The following is a 23,165-nucleotide window of genomic DNA, read 5'->3' on the forward strand; positions in this document are numbered from 1 at the left end:
TATTTACATGCCGTACGATCCGTAACTCTCGATTTGTGAATCAATCCACTGGTTTTACTTTACAGTTGATAATCTTCCCAACACCAATAATTGCATATTAGAAGAGTCACTCTTTAAAATCTATGCAGTTTGTTATTTTTTTCTCTGTTATATCACTTCTGGGATACAAATTTAATATGTACCAAAACTTATGAACGATGCGGCATTCCAAATCGCGCCTCTTGGGTACTTCGCAGCTATCTACCAACTAAGCAACCACAAGCCGCAGGATCTGTAAGTTTTAGTATGTTTTCTTCAACTCTCAGGTTGTTGCTAGTGTCCATAACATTTTGTAAATATTAAAGTATTCTTAATCCCAGAAGTGAGTGAAACCTTATATCTTACTTGAAGGCAGCTTAAGTAGATATATATTTAAAAGGTATGGACTGAGTGACTTCCCTGTATTACTTATTTCACGTTATTCTGAGGTTATAAGTAAATCCAAATCTATTGAGCTGGACTTACTTTGTTACTAAAACGTTAATACTAATTAATTTATTTTGATTTTAGTTTTTTTTAAATGCTGTTCTAAAAAGCTCTCATTTTTCCGCACATTTGGTAGATTTGGTAATTAAATTTAAATATTTGTAATGACGATTCAAATGCATTTTAGCCAATTTGTAAAACGTTTAATTGACTTTTACTTTGACTTGGACAGCTACATAACGGCTATGGTTTTAGTGGTACTCTTAATCTATTGTTATGCCATCTTACAAGCATTAGTAGTCACTTTCTAGCTTCTCACTCTCTCTCTAGTCGTTTCCTCATGACTGAGGATCGTCGTCATCAACATGTGGTCTACACTTGGAGTTAATTGTAATAGTTATTTGTTTCCATCGGCTTCTGTCCATTGCGGCTCTGATGACGGAGCTAAGCCTCGGAGACCTGGAGTCTTTTATTTGATCGGTCCATCTGGTAGGATATCGGCCTCGGGCTCACTTGCCATTCTAGCTTCAAGGTCAGATATTATTAAAATAAAATTCGATTTTATTGTAGAAATATTTATTAAAACAAGACCAAACAGCTATATATTATGTATTAATAATGATAAACTGAAATCTCTAACAAGTTTTCTTTTGTTTGATACTTAGATGAAACTACATTATGTTATTTACAACTTTATTACCTCAAAACTTAAACAAACACGAGAAAGCAACATCTATATTTACAACTTGACATTTACACCCGTAAGAGTTATTTGTTGTTAATATTTGTTTTTTGTGAAAATAAGGGATGAAACGAGCAGGACGTTTAGCTGGTGGTAATTGATACGCCCTACCCATTACAATGCTCAAGATTCTTGAAAAACTCAAAAATTGAGAGACATAAGATGTTAAGACTCATTTGCCCAGTAATTTCACTAGCTACGGCGCCCTTTAGAATGTCTACACATTACTGCTTCACGGCAGAAATAGGCGCCGTTGTTGCAACTATAATCAGGCCGCTTCCTGTGCAAAGGAGCCTCCCACTGGTAAAAAATAACACGACACATGACTATGTCTAAAGTTACTGTTTGACCCTCACTGTTGAACATGTCACAATATTAATAAAATTAGATAGGTCAGATTTAGAGCTTATGTGTTATATTAAAATTATTATAAATACCTGATACAGGCCTGAACCAAACTTATTTAAATGCATGCTCATAATTAAAGAGTGTTTGAAGGTTTCCGCTATTTAAGCTGCTATTTAAAATATTAGCAACATTTTCACTTAACAAGGGATCGCGACAAAAGTTTGTACAATTCATTTATTATTCAACTACTGGCCGAGTTTATATTGTGCTTGATAAACTTGTTCTATAAAATTGCTTGCCAACATCTCTGAAGAAAATGCCATGCTGTACTCCTTTTGTTTACTTAAACAATAACCTCAACGAAAACGGAGGATCGTCGGGCGTTATTATCTCTGTTTCAATTACTTAAAAAGCTTAAATTTACTTTTCGTTACTTATATTATTATTCATTTTAATTTTTACCTTCGCTTTTTCCGGAAGGTTTTTAACAAATTGTTAATGTTTATTTTACACTCATAATATATAGTAATATGTACAGGTGTTTAATATTTAAATAATATAAGTAAATACTATCTGAATTTATATAGTAAACTACGAAAAAACGTAATGTCTTAATTGCTACGTAACTATTCCTCCATACTTTTACAAATTATCAAGATATAACGTTGTTCCATGAAGGCTAAGCCAAACTTATTAATAGGCCTTAAAAACTTTTTACAATTTCCATATTGTTTATATATCCAAATATTTAACATCTAATATCACAAATATTTTTGATTCACAATTTTGAACAATTTATACAAAAATTACTAATATTAAAATTAGTAGAATACTCGGCAAATTCCGCGCATTATTTGAAAATGCTTTTAGTCGTATCTCATTTTGGATTGGGTGCCCATAAGATTCTTCTATAGATTGAAGTATATCTTTGGGACAAGGAAGTTTTTCAACTGGTAAATCAACTAGCTTTATTGATTTATCGAATTTTATTTTTTCTCTTTCAGCATTATCTTCTTCATTTTTATCGTAGTAATCATAACTATCATCAGCTAAGACATTAGCGCTATCTATATCTTCTTTAGTTTGTATTTTTGCAGTATTTTCAATTACAACATCGTCGATACACGTTATTTTATCGAGTGCATGCCGCAGATTATTATCCTTGGTTTCATTTCGAAGAGCGTAGATCCAGGATAGTCGACAGTTGCACGTGAAAGGATTACCTGGAAATGAAAATGTTTTTAATACTTAATAAGAATCTATTCAAAATTTTTTCAGCTCATCGATATCTTATATAGGTTGGTGTGGCAATTTGACCATTTATTCAAATTCTGTTTATAATTTCATGGAATTACAATTTGTCTAGGCGTTTGTAAGATAAGCTGGAGAAAACGATAAACCGATAGACGAAATATTATAAATAATTCTTCTGGTTTATTTAGTGTGAAAGTATTAATATAATATTTAGAAAAAAGCTGTTAATTCCACAATGTCTACAATGTATACATTATTTAAAGTGTATTTCGTTAACAAAAGTCAGCTATGTAACCACCGTATAGTTGAAATTTGAATTAAATTTACATATTCTTGAACATGCAACGTAGGTGAAAAGTTGTGAGAAATGTTGTCCAAAGATCTCACGTACGAATTGAACGTTTCGTAAGAGTGTATTGCGGCGTTGAATTGTAGTGACGTTGAGATATTGCAAATTATTGTACTGTGTGAACGACAGAATTATTGCTGTTCTTGTAAATAATCGTTGCACTCTAGCAAAGATAGCGTTGCTGGCAACGTTAGATAACTGTTTATTGTTAAAATTACTTTAATAGTCTTTGTTCGAATTGTATTATCTACTAAGTTTTGGAGCGTTTTCTGCATAGCGATATAAGACACGAACTACACTGATTAAAATTTCTAGAAATTTTCGATGAACTTCGTAAGCTTCTTTTAACGTTTAGCAAGTTGTAATAATTTGAGCTTCATCTATCAGAAGCGCGTATATAGTGATCCTTTTTTTTATGGAATAGGAGGACAAACGAGCGTACGGGTCACCTGTTGTTAAGTGATCGCCACCGCCCACAATCTCTTGCAACACCAGAGGAATCACAGGAGCGTTGCCGGCCTTTAAGGAAGGTGTACGCGCTTTTTTTGAAGGTACCCATGTCGTATCGATCCTAACGTTTGAATTTGTCGTCTCCAGGCGCGAGAGTGAGTCAATCAAGTGCCTTGTTGTGCAAGACAAAGAGCGCATCAGAGGGGGAGGTTGGTTGCTTGGACCGACCAAATTATGTGTCTACTGTGGGCAGTTCATTGCACGAGTAAGTGTCCCAGGCTGTCGGCCACCAGGGAAAAGTGGCGAATGCTCGTGAAGCGAACCACATATGCCCCAAAAGACTTCGTAATTACCACCACCGCTCTGTCGAGAGTGTCACGAAAAAGAAGAAGATATAGTGATCATTTTCTAACAGATGACGTGTATTCTCGTTTTTCTCTGCATCCATATAAAACTACAACAATACAAACGAAACTCTTGGAGTGACAATAATATGCTAGTTGTCAATTTCAAGCAACTAGTTACGACCTTGTAATTTTTTTTTGATTTACTAAATATTTAATACCTACCCATGGTTAGTGATACAGACTAATATGTTTTGCATCTGGGATCCAAAACTTGGTCAGTATTAATATGATGAAAGTTTGTTTACAAGTTCTGCATCCGTGGTTTATATTTAATATAATTGCGTTTATTTATTTATTTATTTTTGTTAGGTATAAATATAATAGGTAGTTTTATATACAATTTAATTATATACATCTTTGTCTCCAAATGTTTTGAGTTTTCTTTACAGTTAATTCCGCCAATATTTGTCTTCAAATAATTTAATTCTGGCACGAGACGAGTCGTCTCGTCTGAGCGAGGCGTTACTGAGTTTGGCGAGTCAAAAATTCCTGAGGATGCCTCGCGTAGGGACGAAACACGTGTCCACTTGTTAAATTAAGTTAATTATTGTTAAAAAGACAAATATTGGCGGAATCAACACTAAAGAAAATTCAAAACATTTGGACAATTATGGATTTCCGCAAAGTGACGCCTACTTCAATAAAATTTTACATCTTTGTCTGGCAAAGTACAGGCTCGCTATGTTATTGACACTATATATCTGTCTCCATTAGAAAATAATTTCTAAATACACAGATATTTAGACTATAGTTAAATATGCTATTGATAAAATCTCAAATTAGCACCGTGTTATAAACACAATCATTTTAAATAAAGGGTAAGTACAAAACAAAGAAACATACAACAATATTTTATTCCGTAGATGAATTGCATTACACTTGAAATATCTTATTTTTTCATACAGCTCGTTCGGAAGTCAGTTTTCCTTAGAGAAGAACGAGCAAGAAGCTCTAAGGTAAACTTTGCAAAATAGAATGGTATTACAGGTATGCAAAGTGATGCAACAAAATATACAAACGTCAATTACTAAATGCCTTACACGAGTAAATCAAAAAAATGTAAATTATTAAGTAAAAACATAGTGATAATAATTGAGAACATACTCAAAGTACAATATAGTAGATGCATCTATCCACACATACTGTTAATAAAATAAGGGCATTATGCGAGCATTAAATTTTATTTTAAAACTTACATAAAGTTGAAAGATTACATCTAATCATAACTTTATTAAAGTAATTGGCAGTACAAAGTTTATTTCTAAGGAGTTTCTAAGAAATGCAAAGAAATGAAAAAAAAAAAAGTATGAAATAGAGTATGTGTAATAAATGTACTATGTACTATTTACCTTATAATATCTGAAAATGCCAGTAAACATTTAATCATAATCAGAACTGCAGTGAGCTGAGTTGATTAATTAAATTCATGTGGTAGACGTATTAAATAGTAAATCTAATAACTCAAACAATTAAAATTTCAGATTAAAATGAAATTACTTTTCTAAGTTTTCAGGTGTTTGTAAAGGATCACTGCTAGGACCACTCCTTTTTTGTAATATTTATCAATGATATGTTCTACATGTTTTCTCTACTCAAATATATTTGAATTGTACGCAGACAATCTCAAACTTTTATATTCAATTAAGTCGATTGACGAAGCATGCAGCAGATAATAATTGCGAACATACTCAAAGTACAATATAGTAGATGCATCTATCCACACATACAGTAAATAAAATAAGGGCATTATGCGAGCATTAAATTTATTTTAAAACTTACATATAGTTGAAAGATTACATCTAATCATAACTTTATTAAAGTAATTGGCAGTACAAAGTTTATTTCCACAACATGCTATTCACAAAAAGCAGCCGTCCCCAAACTTCATAGCGCTTATTGACCGACGCGGCCGCTACGTCCCCGAGTAATTTACTTAAGTGCTTCTTGACTGTTATGGCCTTTATATAAATTAAAGGACTACAACTAAATGCACTTGTGCAAATATTATTCAGTGGCATACTAACGCTGTAGAAGTTATGGTTCCACTTTGATTTAATTAATTGCTGTCTATTGAAACAATTGTTTTGGTGTTGTCCTATAAGGGTCTAAGGTTCAAATCGAATAAATAGTTTATGAAGCTCAAATGTAGAATCCGTTTATTAAATTTTATTTATATCCATTGATATTTCCTTTTGAAACAATCTATGAGACCATGCAAAATAAACCATCTTATAAGCCAAATGAGGGTCAAAACTTGTTCAAGGCGGAGTGTGGCGCATGGCACTTCCGATTTTGGTGTGTCTGAAACAAATGTGACATATGGAACTTCCCCAAATTGGAAGGACAGACAGTCCATCTTAGTGAGATTGACGCCTTTTAATTCCTTTTAGATTAATTAGTCAAGTATTTCTAAACAGAAAGTATAATTTCATGTAGTGGAATTACAAAGTGGACCGAGTAGAACAAATGAACAAGACCGGAAATGGCCACCGGAAACTTTCAATACTAAGTAGGTATTTCATGAGGAACAGCCAAATTCAAGAGGGCACTACTAGAAATACTACCTTCAAACTGAGATGATAGTGAGATTTAAAAGTAGGCATCAGAAGTACTCAATACTCTGTATCCAGAAATATTAAGTTCCTCCTACTTAACACAAAATAATGTGTGTTGATTGAAATAAGTTTACCAATATTTTCATAAAAAAAATCTTCGCTATTTGTGTATAATGTACATATAACGGACAATGCTTATATACACAACAGAAGTGAAAATTTTATTAATTGCTAGTTTTATAATAAGAAATACAAGATTTTTTTCTTCAATAGACGAATAGTCCTCAATAGTTGTTTTTTTTTTAAATTTTGCTATGACTGATCACTGATACTGAACTTTACTCGAACAAGCGTGACAGCTCAGTCTCATTCAATACCCTCAAAACAAAGTGCTCAGTGTGCAAAAGCAAAACTTAAAAAAATATTTTGCTTTTTTACTTTATGCAGATGATTGAAGCCATATTTTAATATTAATTTTAAAACTTAAAGCTACCATCATACCGCATTAAATATTCTATTACAAGCATATTGGAAAGCCGTGATCCTAGCTTTTGTGTCAAAGTGAAGAGTATAAGCTATCAAACCTCAACGTAAAAATAAAGTCACAATTTTATTATCAATGCCGCCGCTAAAATGATACCCAAATCCTCATGAATACTATACTACAAAAGCGTCTACGTGCTTACAAATGACGCTATAAAGTACATAATAAACAAGAGAAAATGTTTGCAAATAAAATGCTATTCCCGATGAAAAGGGGCGGAATTTATTGTGCCCTAACAAAATATAGGCGCGATTCGGTCCAAAGAAGTGTGATTTACGGGTTCGTTATAAAGTTGGGAATGAAGGGAATTGCGTGTGTTTTATATCAGGAATTTTTTAATACCTACATTCATATGCTTGAGTGTACTGTTTACTCGTAACTGTTTTTAAAGGGACAATTTTGCCTTACTGAGATTTTTGTTTTTTTTTATGACTGGGTAGGTATTCTTTTTAGATTAGAGTGGGCTAACGGGTATGTGGCTCATATGATAAAAAATGAGAAACATACCCATGCATTATTTCTCCAGAGGCCAAAAGATGGGTTGCCGGAGTTTCTAAGAAATGCAAAAAAAATGAAAAAGAAAAAAAAAGTATGAAATAGAGTATGTGTAATAAATGTACTATGTACTATTTACCTTATAATATCTGAAAATGCCAGTAAACATTTAATCATAATAAGAACTGCAGTGAGCTGAGTTGATTAATTAAATTCATGTGGTAGACGTATTAAATAGTAAATCTAATAACTCAAACAATTAAAATTTTAGATTAAAATGAAATTACTTTTCTATGTTTTCAGGTGTTCGTAAAGGATCACTGCTAGGACCATTCCTTTTTCGTAATCTTTATCAATGATATGTTCTACATGTTTTCTCTGCTCAAATATATTTGAATTGTACGCAGACAATCTCAAACTTTTATATTCAATTAAGTCGATTGACGAAGCATGCAGCAGACTTAAACAAGAGAATTAAAACCATTCTAAAAATTACAGTAGTTGTCACAATCTCGTTTTAAACGTATCCAATAAACAATTCAAATTCAAACACAAATATATTTATTCAAAATAGGATTCAAAATCACTTTTTGTACGTCAAAAACTAACTCGCATTGAAAATGGAGTGCTTTTATGGAACGTCAAAAACTACCACCCATTCAAAATAGAAACTCAGCGTGTTTTATTTATAAAAATATGGATTTCAATGTCGCTCCATTCCCAGTTTGTGGTATCATTAAGAAAATCATTTATGTTATAATAACCTTGCCCACACAAACGTTTTTTACAATTCTTTTAAATTATGTACCTCATTTTTTTTGTACATTTTCTGGGATCATATTGTTAAAGCATATACATCGCCCAATAAAATACTTACTAACTCGACTTCACCGAGTATTAGGCATAACAAGTTTATGTTTGTTCCTAGTGTTAACATTATTACTGTCACAGTTTCTAGAAATTTTCGTGATTATGAATGTATAATAGAACATTATCAAGAATATATTGAGATAGAACAGGCAAAATGTTTATTTCTTTAAAAAAATCTCTTCATGATTCTTTAGGGCCTAAGTTATAAATAGCGCGAATAGCCCTTGTCTGCAGCACAAAGATGGTATTAATATCGGCTTTACTGCCTTTCATTTCCTTAAAGACTACCATATCAGCTAGGATTACGTATATTAGGGACTTGGGAGTTATATTTGACCCGAAATTACTATTTAACCAATATGTAGATAAAATAATAAAGTTAGCATCTAAAACTTCATTAATTGGCTTTGTTTAATTATAATTGTTATTTGATTTGAATGTCATCGGACTCTCAATCTTTTAGATCTTATCTGATTACGGATCTTTGAGATTATTATGATAATTATCATGACCGTCATATTCACGAAGCATTCTTACAACACAAATATTGTATTCAAGGTCTTTAATGTCGTTGCATCCAAAATACTATAATTTAAATTAATACAGTTTATTGTTATTATTTTTGATGAAATATTAGAAAGGCTTTTTAAGCTTTGAAAACAATTCAAAAATTGTATGCAGCACCTTAGAAACTTATTTGTTATATTTCACAGCTACTATAAAAATATACTCATTGATTTGAAAGAATGACTTTTGGGTTTCTTGTATGTTCTTCTCACAAGCTCTACTTTTTCCGAATATAATATGGAATATTTTAACTAAGTATCTATAACGAACATTTAGAAGAACACTTAAATTTTACATTGACTTTGAAAAATCTAATATATATAATATACAGCTTAAGTCCGAATTATTATCATTGTAATGTACCTATACGAGATAATATAAATATCCCAAGATACAATATTCAATTTAACATTAGCTATTTTCTTTAAAATTCATTTTATATTAATGCAGAGGTTATTTAACCTACAGTATTTCCAATATATACAGCAAAAGCACTCCATCATCCCGACGAAATTGTCTCAACATTGTTGGCAGATGTGACGCTTTACGCCAGTTTTTATCGACGCTAACTTTTATTGAGCGTTTTTATTTTGTTTTTTATCATGTAAGCTTCATGAGGGTTTTGGCAAGCCATGATATAGTATAGAATCAAGTATTACTTATATTAAGAAGATATACTTCTTAAAAGCTCACTCGCAACACAAGATAAATGCAAAAATATTAAAGAACTTAAAAGTACCTATATTATTTCTAGTTAAAAACAGCCTAGTTGTAATAAGTTACCAACTTAGATTGTTGTATTTGTAATATTTACTGATTAAAAAAAAATCCTAAAAGACGTCATTTATTCAAATAATAGATTATTACTAAAACATTAGAAGTGAAACAAAACCATAATATTTTGTATATATTTTTCTTTTTTACTCTAAATTTACGAATTATTTAATTTTAATGTTATCTATATATATAAAAATGAATTGCTGTTCGTTAGTCTCGCTAAAACTCAAGAACGGCTGGAACGATTTGGCTAATTTTGGAATTATTCTTGGAAGTCCAGAGAAGGTTTAAAAGTCAAAATTTAAGTTTAAATATGAAATTACTCGGAATTAAATAAAACAACAATTTTGATTTTACTTTGATGTTGTTCAGAAATCAAATAAAAATAATAGTTTTAAATGAATAACTAATTAGAATTTTTATACCTTTCTAACTTTTTCAGGATGTAAAAAGTAAACTTCCATAAAACACGGGTAATAAGACAAAAAAAAGGATTAGTTTTGTTTGTTTTAAGTCTATTTTATACAAAAGTTTGGGTCTTTTATTTATCAATTGAGGCAATACGAAGTCTGCGGGGTCAGCTAGTAATTAATAATTTTACACTATAAGTACTTAAATTTTTAACTAGATAAACATCCAAATCGCCGAATGAAATACAAGTATTATGTAACGTCTATGTTTTGTAAAATGGCTTATACAGTTCTGTGTAGTCCTGTCTCACTGCTACTTATAAGATATATTGTGATTTCTTTATTAACTGAAACTCACTGCTGTCACTGATTGAATAATTGATCTTCCCAAAACAATTAATACGTCAGCGCATTTAAGAATCATAATATTTTCTTAAAATATGCTACTGAGTTTTATCAGCACTGTTACAGCACTACAACTTTCGAATCCCTGAAGCCTGAATCTGAGGCCTAGCTTGTGAATTGTTCTGCAATCTGCAGTGCTATTAGGCAGGACCCCAAAGCCAGCTATGCAGTGCCCTATTGGGCCTGGATACCTAAATTTTCTTTTCTTAGCTGTACTGCCTGACGAGCAGCTATTTGTTAAAGATTCAAAAGCAGATTAAACTTGAGAGCTGGTCCAATACATAGAGTCTATCCCTTCATGCCCTGGTTCAAGTGGATCTACAACTCTTTAGATTCCTCCCACAGTATTTGGTGTTGTCCAGCAGTCTTCTAAGAGTCTTGGGACAGTTCTGCTTGACTCTGTAGCAGACAGGGTCTCATGATTCTCCACGTGAAAGTTAATATCTTGACCAAAGTAGCCTCTATTAGAAATGATTTAAAAAAATTAGTATTTTGGGACATATCTCCGAATAGAATACAGGGGAAAGGTTTCATAAATTGACAGATTTGCCATATCTAAGTAGAGTGGCCATCTTTCTTTCTTAATACCACAGACCTTTAATGTTAATAATTTTGCTAGGCGGTGTTTTTATTCGGGTTACTTTAATACCTTGTCCCTGAAGTAGCCTAATCGGCGACAAGTCACATTCCGGATTTTTTCGTCGCCGATTATTTTGCTGAGTAGTCTAAAAGGCGAAAAGGCCTACTTTGGCAACACTGGGTGTTAGTACCTACGCTAGCGCGCGATAGACAATCAAAGTTATATAAGTATGTCTCCTAGCTTAAAGCTTAAATCGTATAAAGTTATTTGGCTTACAAGTGTATCAATTAATGGCAAAAATTTCATCATTATAAACTAAATACAGTTGCTCACATTATTTGCATACAGAAATATATTCGTATTTATACTGGAGCACACTGAAATACTACATTTGGCTACATTGCGACATTGTACAGATTCTGAAACGAATGAATTAGAATGAGGAATGGAGCAATTAGCAGTACAATGATACATTGCTGGGATTTCTACTTAAGCACTGCAGATGCCTCTTACATTATTTATAAATAATCAGCAATGTGATCTATCAATTTGATTCATTATGTTATTATTATATTGTAAATCTTACGCTGGTTATGGATAAAGGAGAAATTGCAAAATAATACGGAATAAGATTTTATTTAGTATTTATTGGGTAAATTTAATAATTACTTTCAGTAAGGATTAGTTTTAGCTTAAAGCATGTTTAAGCTGAAAACGGGTTTAAGTAGAGACAAATATAAAAATCCGATTTGTGCGCGGTCGTTATTGTTGCGTTGATTTGTAGTTATTAGATAACCTTTTAGTTTGAACCAGGAGGTGATGTTGTAATATCTAGATTTGTTTGTAAATTGTGTCGTCAATATGTTTCATATTTTTCTTGGATTTTTCACTGAAAATGAACTTAAATGCGCCCCAATTAGTTTTCAATATTTCTGTTCCTTTTATAGATCCTTTATCCTTAGGACAGGACTCTTCCAATGATCATTTCGATGTGCGACTGTTTGTCTCATCTTTCCATCATCTAGCGCCTGATATTACCCTTTTTTTACAAAAAAAAAAATTAGTCTTAATTTCCATATAACGACTGGTAGTGCATCCCTTGGCCTCTGGTATTGCAGATCTCAATTGGCTTTTACTTTCTATCAAATGGCCATTGCTCGTTTCTCACTAATTCCCCAAAGTACAATCCACATTTCAAGGCCCTTATCCGTTTCCAAGTTAAATTTATAAATAAAACATTCGTACCAACCTTAAATAATATTTTGTTGTGTTAAACCATACAAACATTGCCCAATATTGAATACTTATTTAGATTGTCTGCATTGTTATATGGATTACTGCATCGAAACGTGTTTTATTAAGGGAAAAGCGAATGGTGTGAATAAGGAATCAATCTATTTACCGCACACGTTGAACATCGAATAGCTAATCTGAATCAAAGGTCAAATTAAGAAGACCTTTGGTCAAACTATTTCACGACAGTTTGCTATATGGGTTAAATAGAGTAACTATACGGTTCGAAGCGGTTTAATTAGTCTTAATCAAAGTGAAAACAGTTATTCTAAATCTTCACATAGCTTTTCAACTAAATCTTGATAGGCTAAATTTCAAAAGTATCACATTTTGTTAAAGGGATAAGACCGCAAATACAGTTCAACAGTACAACTCAAATTATGATTATCTTACATCAAATTCAATTTCAAATATTTTTATTCAAAATGGGATATAAAATCACTTATTGAACGTCAAAAACTGCCATCCATTCAAAAGAGACTGCCTCAGACCTGAGAAGAATGGAAGAAACTCAGCGGGCTTTTTTTTTTTTTAAATATGGATTACAATGTGATATCGTACAATTAACATTTATAATTAAAGAGCCTGAGGGTGTTCGCTTTATTCCAAGTCCGTGGTGTCATTAAGAAAATCGTTTATTCTATAGTAACCTTTCCCACACAAACGTTTTTTAACAATTCTTTTAAATTTCGTAACACATTTGTTTTGTACATTTTCTGGGATCATGTCGTAGAAGCATATACATCGCCCAACAAAAGACTTACTAACTCGACCCAACCGAGTAGTAGGCATATAAAGTTTTTGTTTGTTCCTCGTTTTAACATTATGAATGTCACAGTTTCTAGAAAATTCCTCAATGTGCTTATGAACATACAAAACATTATCAAAAATGTATTGAGAAGCCACGGTCAAAATGTTTATTTGTTTAAATTTTTCTCTTAATGATTCTTTAGGACCTAGGTTATAAATAGCGCGAATAGCCCTTGTCTGCAGCACAAAGATGGTATTAATATCGGCCGCACTGCCCCTTTAGTTGCCCCATTATTTGTTACTGCGGTGACATGGGCTTGTTCACCTGTCTCAAAGTTGTTATAAGATATCTACCACATCCCCAGTAGTGAAATAACGTGACCCCAATCTTATCACGAATTAGAGGTAGAGCCTCAGCAACGATGCGCCGCACAGCATCATTTTCTAAATGCTCACTGCTCGCAACATCGCATCGTCGCAACCTCGACTCAAATGACGACGTGACGCGCAAAAACAACCACATGGCCAGTTAAAACAATCAATTTAGCGTCCTTTTAAATAATTAAATCCAAAAAACCAATTAAATTGTCCTTCTTGTAACTACGTACTCAAAATTCTGCTCTTTAATTTGTTGTATAATGTATAAATCTATACCTTTTATTTTTTTAAATTGAATAAATGCGTACATAAACTTTTTATATAAAAAGATCAAAGAATCTATCGAGCCGTAACTAACTTCAGTGTAAGTTATCCCTACATTCGATTGATGAAGATTAAGTTACATAACTTAAGTCCATATGGACTATTATAATTTTAAATACAAACATTAATATCAAGAAAGAAAAATAACACAAAAGAAACCGAATTCAAATTAAGTTCGAGATAGAAAACACAGTAAATATTTTTAAAGTTTCCTCGTTATTAAGTATATTGCTTCCAAAATGGATTAGTCTATTTCCCAGCTTCATAATTACAGTTTACTCAAAACAAATAACTTGGAAACGGTGAGCTTATTTGGAACGCTTGCACGTCAGAATTCGTAAGTAAACTAATTTCCTAACTAACCAAACTTTCCCTACTTCGGAGTAAGATTACCGACGCGGTGCACATTGCCTGCACTAACCTTTATAGGTAAAGAGGAATATTAATTAGCTTCTCTTGCAGAATTACATCCGTAACATTGAAGCTTGCTATTAACAAATTCACTGAAGAACGGGCACATGAAACTCTGCGGGTTATTTCATCTGTTTACACGCTTTTTATTAGCTTCACCTGTATCTGTACGTATCCTTGTTTGTAACCGACTTCTTTAAATTTTTTATTTTTTAAAGCCAGATTTTAACAAATTTGATTATATTATTCCTTTATTCAATTTGATTTTTTTTTTAATATTTCAAAATAAGAATTGTTAATTAATTAATAATAATGTAAATAAGAAAAAAATGTATTTTAATCTTAAAAAAGCGTGGTTGCTTTTTAAGATATTCTCGAAATGATAATCCTTGTACTCATATCTGTCAATAAAAATATTTATTTATATGTATAAAAAATACACAATTATTTATTGAAACTTATTATTTTTTTTTGTATGGTTATCTATTATAAAAGCGTGTTTTTTTAGTTTTTTAAACTATAATTTATTTTAATCACCATTGAACTTATCAATACAATTTCGTACAATGAAATTTATAATTTAATAGCCTCAGGGCGAACGCATCATTCCTAATCTGTGGTATCGTTCAGAAAGTCATATATGTTATAGAACCTTTACCACACAAACGTTTTTAACAATTCTTTTGGATTTCGGAACATATTTGCTATGTATTGTAACATTTGTAACAAATTGTGATTAAAAAAATGTGTGTGTGAATATGTTATATATATCTGTAGTTTAGCTCAGTTTTCAATAAGCATGATGCGGCTAATAAAACAAAAATTCTTACCATCCAAATAAACCACAGCTGAGAGCGATTTGTCATTTTCAACAACAGGGCGAATGGTTTCATACGAAATCGTCGTCAATAGATTATCCCTTAAATCCAATATAGACAGGCTTCTGATATCTTCAAGTATATTCTCGTAAAACGAAGTCAATTTATTTCCGGATAGCGTTAACTTCCTTAATTGCAACAAGCCACCGAACGCCCTCTCTGATATATACTCAATTGCATTATTGTCTAACATCAATTCTTTTAATCCCCACAATTCGCTGAAAGCCAAGTTACCGATCATTGTTAACTTATTGCTTCTCAAATTTAATCTTGAAAGGTTCTCGAGACCTTCGAGCATCTCTTTTGTAACAACCGATATGTAATTTGAATCCAGTTTCAACTCGATTAAATTGTTTAGGTGTTTGAAGCATCCTTCATGTAATAGGCTCAAGTTGTTATTTGATAAATGTAGTATATGTAAGTTTGGAAGGTTAAAGAATACATCTCTTCTAAGTTCGGTTATTTGATTGTCATCTAAGCTTAGATTCGAAAGCATCATGAGTTGGGAGAATGAATGTTTCTCCAGTACTGATATTTTATTTGATTTAAGTACAATCTGTCGGACAGTTGAAGAATTTGTAAAGGCATAAGGCGGTATTCTTTTGATGGTCCCGAATTGTATTAGTATGTATTTCAGCTTGTCAAGTCTAACTATTGCTTTGGCTGGTATAAACGTTAATGCGTCATCGGTGCGGACATTAAATATGAGTTCCTCTAGTTCAGATTGTGATGTAAAACTTGGCCAAATTGGATCGTCTTCAGGAAGCTCCCCACTAAATATCCAACAGTCAGCGCGAGTTGCTAATTTAGGTTTGTTACTGTCACAATAGCAGTGCACTTTAGATCTTCTGTCAACGATATCACAAACGTTGATGAAAACGGGCATCTGGTAAAAGCGTCTATCTATTTTAGATTTAGTGTTGTTCTTGCTCTCTGTTATAGTGAGCTTTATTGTCATAAGTGAAGTAATAATTATGAGATACTTTGACAGCCGTTCCATCATGAGATCTGTTCACCTGAAACAAATAAAAAATACGTTACTAAAATTGTGAAACATTTTCATTTGAACAGATAATAATTCATCCTTATGCATGATGCACAAGATGCATTGTTTTTATTTTGCGACAGTAATTTGTACTTCTAAATGTTCATTTATAGTAAAGACTATTCTGGAAATATGTATTTTATAATTTGTTTCAATCTAAACAGAAATTAAACACACAAGCTGACAGAAATTAATCACCAAATTTTTACAAAATTAGTTTTTTTATTAGTGATTAATTTATGATAGGAATGATTTTAGATAAATAATACGTCTAGATAGTCTCTTGCTGTTAGACAACCGATAAGGTCAGGAATGTTAGTTTAGTGTGCGTGAAAAGCTACGTCTTACACTCGCGATTTGTATGATACTTTGTGTTAGTGTGAACTGCTCAAAATAGAGGTTAGCTCTAAAGTCTATTTTTTTCGACGTTTTGACAGCTGTCATAGCCTATCTAGACCTATAAGTGATCTAAGGTCAGAAGTAATTACTCTTTTACCTCGTAAAATTAACAACTTCACGTTGAGTATTGGAATACAAAAGAGTTTCGCCGCGAATGGCTTCCCAGTTAATTATTCAAGCACTTAGTCCTTGCATGTTCCGTAGTATTTACTCAAATAGTGTGTCGGTTAAATGGTACAGGTGTGAAACTACATTAAACGAAAATGGAATATTAATATTAATTACGACGCAATGCCGATGTGTTTATTAATCATCATTAAATTTAATCAACGTGTATTAACCTAATTATAGCACCGATTCGCGTAGTGGCCTGACAATTTCATATTTCAATGTCAGCTTTTGGATTCGGATTACTTTTATGGAGTAAGCGGATTACTTTGATGAAGAGAACAGTAAATAAGGAGGAAGGTATGGTTACTATAGGAAGCATTATCATGGTGGTACGTACACATATTAATAAAAGTAAGCATATTTATTCAAGAGCGATTACATATTTTAATGTGTGAGTAACTTTAAAAATTATAGCTTAAAGTAATGTTATTACATAAATTATAATCTTGATCGAATCCGGGTAAATGCCTCCACCATCTTCTTCCACAACTCTCTATTTTTTGCTTTCTCCAGCCAGTTTTTACCTGCCACTGTAAGAAGGTCATCACTCCACCTTATTTTGGGTCTACCTCGGTATCTGTTACCTGAGGGACTAGTCCATCTTTAGTCTGGGTCCCTACCCAGATGTCCTGCCCATGTGTATGTATGTAGTTTCGGTACATATACATAGATACATTAAATTCAATTTATAAATGATAATTTACACTTTACTTATGTTATATTATTTAAAGAAATATTCAGCAACAAATGTAAACAGAAAAATAACGAATAATTAATTTATCATAGCTTATTGGATTTTTGACAAATATTGATAGGAATATAATAACATTAAAACTGGTTATTGAATATAGTAAAGAACCATTTAATTAATTTTGTGAATGCAAAGCCAAGACGTACGGACTCACTCATTTTTGTTTTCATGTATAAAAACTCCTTGCTACTAAACTTTTTACATAAATTGACTTACAAATTTTAAACTAAACTACAAAAGTAATGATCGAGCTCGTAAAAGAAAGAATCCTATGTAAAATATTTGTTTTCGAATCATAATAAAACGCCATGCTTAACAACTGTATCTAAAAAATAATTATTTTATTATTAACTAGCTGTTGCCCGCGACATCATCCGCGTGAACGCTGTAAGCAGCAAAATACTACGACTGCATCTAGCGTTATAATTTGAATAAAATCTGTTCATAAGTTTTTTAAGCTATTGCATAGCTTCTATCGCGGGCCTTGAGCGTGGAGACCGAATTCAGAAATTCCGTAACGAAAGTAACCTAACACTTAGTTACTAGATCTATATAGATATTTCTATGTCTTTTTGTGCAGAAGGTCTCAGGTTATAATGACAAACATTTTTATTTAATTTCACCTGTCCCTGTTTTCTGTCTATAATCAAATCTTGCAAGTTAAATTTTACTCACTTCCCGTTTGCTTTTTTTAAATTAATTTTATCAAAAAAAGTACTGCTTAAATAAAATAAATGGATAATTATAATTGCATAAGTTGATAAAAAATGCTATGCAATAGCTTTACCGCGGCAGTCCCCGAGTGCCACACGTCTTTTTTAGCTTCAGTATTGTTTATAGAACACACACATTTTTTAAACAAAAATGACAATATATATTACAGAAAAAGATCAGGCCACGTGTCCTGACGCGAGTTTAACATTTTATATCCATCCCAAGAAAACTACTCAACGCTGCTAGAGAAGTTTTCACTTCAAAAACATTTAATGTGCAATTTTACTTTGTAACGATATCATTACATGTAAAGATAATTATTCTGTGTGTAAAAAATGTGTTAAAGAATTTTCTCAAGTCATGTTCATTTAAAAATAGCTTAAATTATAACAGGATTTTACAAAGGAATTAATTTCATCGCCTTAGGGAACGAAATAAATAATTAATTCAAACAGACCACGGATTATCCAACCAGCCGAGAGAGGATATACTGAAAAATTTATGATTTCATTCCATCAAGGACAGAATATTAAATATGCATTCCCTAGTAACTGGACTTGAAGGATGGGTAAATGAATACATTTTACGAATATTTTCTAACGGTTGGCTCAGTTGGTAAGAGCACTCGCACGGAACGCGAGAAATTGGGGGTTAAAGTCTCACATCGTTCATAAAATTTTGTTTTCAGTTTTATTTGTGTAATTAATCCCAGAAGTGAGGGTTGTCACTTTAAAAGCATAACAAATCGAATATATTTTGTTAATACTAGTACATCTTTTTACAGTCATAGTCAAAGTCAAAGTTAAGTTAACTTTATTCAATTAGGCTAAAATGAAACGCTTCTGAATCGTCACTATAAATATTTCGTTTAAATTACTGAGTCTACCATATTATGTTCTGAAAAAGGCCACTCTTCAATCAAATAGAGTATTATACAATGACTGTAATATACATAACAAATTAGCATTATTGCAAGATGCTGAGTTCATTATATGAATCATGTTTAAATAATATCAAATCTTCTATAAAAATTTATACGGAATAAATTGTACAAATATATACTATCGTATATTGGATCAACATTTAGACCTTCAATTCATTGTTTGTGTAAAGTTGCTTCGTGAACATAATGGTTGTCATTACTGTCAAACTTATAATTATTTACCGAACACATTGGACGTCACAAATATATCTTATTATTTTGTTTAACATGTTTTAAAAAAAATATATTAATTTATAATATTTAAGCTCTAGAGTGAAAGTCTAAGGCCTAAGAATAAGGGTGTCTTAAGGTTCATTATAATCGAGTAAAATAAACATATAAATTATGCATTTATAAAATTATGTATATCTATAACTAATTGCGGTATCTAAACAATTTGTTGTGTTTTAAAGTGATAACCCTCACTTCTGGGATTAATAACACAAATTAAATATGAAAACAAAATTTATGAAGCCAGAAAATGAGTTGAGAACGGCTGGCTAAGTTAGAAGAGCGCTTGCCCGGAACGCTAGAGGTCGCGGGTTCGAGTTTTTAAATTTAATGAGATTAAATTACAAAGCAGATAAAAATCTGGTTGGCTCCGCATAGTGCCATCCAGAGGAATTAATGTAATAATGTGCTCTTATGAGATATATATTGTACAAGTAATATTAAGCATAAAAAACAATGGATGTATAATTAATATTGAATAAATGAAATGAAATCTATAGGCGAACTCTAGTATCAATGTTTGCTAGCAGCTTGAAGTTGTTTTACAGTTTTAGTTATCAACATCCAAAGCCTGTTACAATCTATATAAAGATCAGCACTCAAATTACTTAGTTGCAACCTGTGTTATGTGTGTGTGTTCCCTGTGGAAATGATCTGAAATTTTGATAACCTTTGCCTAGGTACAATATCATGAAAGGAATCAATTTTGTATGGTCTTGCACGTTGATTATTCAAGAATTTATTTCACACTTTCAAATATTGTGATGGTTACAAATAGGTTGGTGAAGCGACATTAGCTTTTTAATATTAAAAATTATATATATACAAAGATATAAATTAGTTTATTTTTATATTATATTAAATTTAATTTATTTAAATAATTTTCTTCTATTTTGAATCAACCAATGAGTTCAAACAAAAAAAATATCAAAAAGTTCAAGCTCTAAAGGTTGATGCACCCAATATACGATTATTTATAATTATTAATTTAATTCTTTATTACTTTTCATGAAATCATTTATGTTATTTAAACACGACTCATATATTTGAATATGTATATTACAGCCATTGTAAAATATTCTATTTGAAAGAAAAGAGTGGCCGTTGAGTTTCTTATATGTACTTCTCACGAGCTTAACTTACGAACATAATATGGTAGATTCAGTAATTTTAAAGTAATATTTATAGTGACGATTCAGGAGCGCTTAGTTTAAACCTATTTGAATAATGTTTATTTGACACTGAAATTGATAATATCTTACCACGCCGCCCATATTTATTTATACCGATGATTTCGATGAGCCCTACCGCTCTCTTGCTCACTCACTACCATTCTGATTACAAAGAGTATGCGCCGCCCCGTTTCTTAATATTAGTATTTGAAAAAGATTTGAAGATACCCTTGAAATAAATACACTTGCATCTGTGCTTCAGTGAGACCCTATAGTGCAGTGTTAATTTTTTTTGTTTCAACAATTCCACCGGTAGATTTAATAGGATGTAAAGTTCGCCGGCCGGCAATCAATAGAAGAACCACGTGTGTTCGAGATATTTCCCATATTTATGTCTGAGTGTAATCTCAGCACCCAAGGTACGTGAAATGAAAAAATATTTATTTCTTGTAACAAAAATGGTACAAACATAATAGTGGACGTGACCTTCTATTAAGTGAGAAACACCTGTGCCAGAAGGCCACGCTCTTCCATATCAATTAAAATTTACAGTACCAAAAACTAGCGATCACAAATTAAGTCTAAAAATATAATTTAACAAAAGAAAAATATTATTCAAACAGGATGTTTGAGTGTGTGTGTGTGTGTAAGTGTATGTATGTGAGTATGTGTGTGTATGAGCATGTGTGCGTGTGTGTGGTGTGTGTCATTGGTACTTTTCGTAAAACACTACTTATTGTACTATCAAGAAGGTATACCTAACGTGCGTGGTAACTAAGGTACGTGGGCTTATATTGCTGTGTTACATGATAATTCTGTGGTATTGGTGTTTCGGGATTCATCATTAGGATAACAATTTAGTACTTGAGCTGCCATTACTGTTACTACCATATTCATTATGATTTTTTTTATGCCAATACGGGACGAGAGGAGCAGGACGTTCAACTGATGGTAATTGATACGCCCTACCCATAATAATGCAGTGCCTTTCGGGATTCTCGAATAACCCAAAAGCTCTGAGCGGCACTACAATTGCGCTCGTTTCCTTTAGACATAAGATGATAAGTCTCATTTGCCCAGTACTTAAACTAGCTATTGCGCCCTTCAGACCGAAACACAGTATCGTTTACACATTACTGCTTCACGGCAGAAATAGGCGCCGTTGTGGTACCTATAATCTAGCCGGCATCCTGTGCAAGGAAGCCTGCCACCGGTAGTTGTCATGACTCAATATATTTGATTAAAATTGATAGAAACACTTTAAAAAGAATAATACATTTGTATTTTATATTTAGTTTTAACAATGTAAATCCAGACTAAACTTTTAATTCGCTAACTTCAACCAACTCCTCTTGAATTCTCTAAGCCTAACGTTGAAATATGAATAAATCACTGCACAATGAAAATTTCAGTTATAACAATATTTCTACAAACGCCGTTATCGGTCCATATGTTGTTTAAAACTTAGACAAGCGGGTTTTAGTGCTGCTTAGAATATTTGAATTTTTAGAATGCTGAGCGACACTGCATTGTAATAGGTAGGGCGTATCAATTACTATTAGCTGAACGGCCTGCTCAACTCGTCCCTTATTGTCATGAAAAAAGATCTTGATCCGTTGTTTCTTATGGCTAAGAAGAAAAGTTGTTTCATATTTACAGGATGTGAAATGAGAGGATTTTACAATACCTAGTTATTTTCTAAAAGGGACCTGCTTGTTCCCAGCATTTCTTAGCCATAAGAAAGTAAAACACTTTTCAATAAAAAACGTTTTAATAATGCATAAGTTGGTCATTGTCATCAAATAATATTAATTTTACGAAGGTCGTGTTGAATTCGACATATACCTAAAGGCGTAAGGTAATGCCAACTTAACGACTCATACTAAGGTCAAGTATGAGATTTGTTATATAGACAACGTATTTACAAATTGATTTTATCATGAATATTGTTTACAATTAATGATAAGTTCCGATATCATTTGAGAATAATCCTCAGGCGTATCTATAGAGGTAAAGAGACGCGAGTGATTTATTAATTTACTCATTATCTAATTGATAAACGAATGAAAATATAAAAGCCATACAACTGCTAATTTGTTATTGGATATCAGTATTAGAGTGTAACAAGTTATTGGATAAAAACACCACTGGACATTACGTGCAAAGTACCACCCGCATCACGTTGACGTGTGACATTCCACAACCGCGCGTTTAGCGAACAGATACGACTTAGCGACCTTCAAGAAAAAAGCATATCTACTCCCACCTTAACCGGCCGGCAACGCATTTCTTGAGACCTGTTGTTTCGAATGTCCATGGGTAGTTGCCTGACCTCTCTCCATCCCGTAATCCTCTAACCCGTTTACCCTCTCTTATATTAAAATAAATAGTAATAGTTATTCAAGCAACTGTTGTGTAATAAGGGGTATTAAAACACGAATGTGGGTT

At 32.1% G+C, this 23,165-nt stretch overlaps 1 protein-coding gene across 1 annotated transcript in view; it reads right to left on the reverse strand.

The window, feature by feature from the left end:
• Window positions 1–1,024: 1,024 nt before the first annotated feature.
• Window positions 1,025–23,165, reverse strand: part of LOC126975752 (connectin-like) — a 102,472-nt gene continuing 80,331 nt past the window's right edge. The window contains exons 2-3 of the mRNA XM_050823780.1: window positions 15,205–16,268; window positions 1,025–2,778 (exon numbers count right to left, since the gene is read on the reverse strand). Of these exons, the coding sequence (XP_050679737.1) occupies window positions 2,351–2,778; window positions 15,205–16,255 (1,479 nt within the window). The 5' untranslated portion in view covers window positions 16,256–16,268 and the 3' untranslated portion in view covers window positions 1,025–2,350. The remainder of the gene's footprint in view (window positions 2,779–15,204; window positions 16,269–23,165) is intronic.

Source organism: Leptidea sinapis, chromosome 37 (assembly GCF_905404315.1).
Source record: "Leptidea sinapis chromosome 37, ilLepSina1.1, whole genome shotgun sequence".
Taxonomy (NCBI): Eukaryota; Metazoa; Arthropoda; class Insecta; order Lepidoptera; family Pieridae; genus Leptidea; species Leptidea sinapis.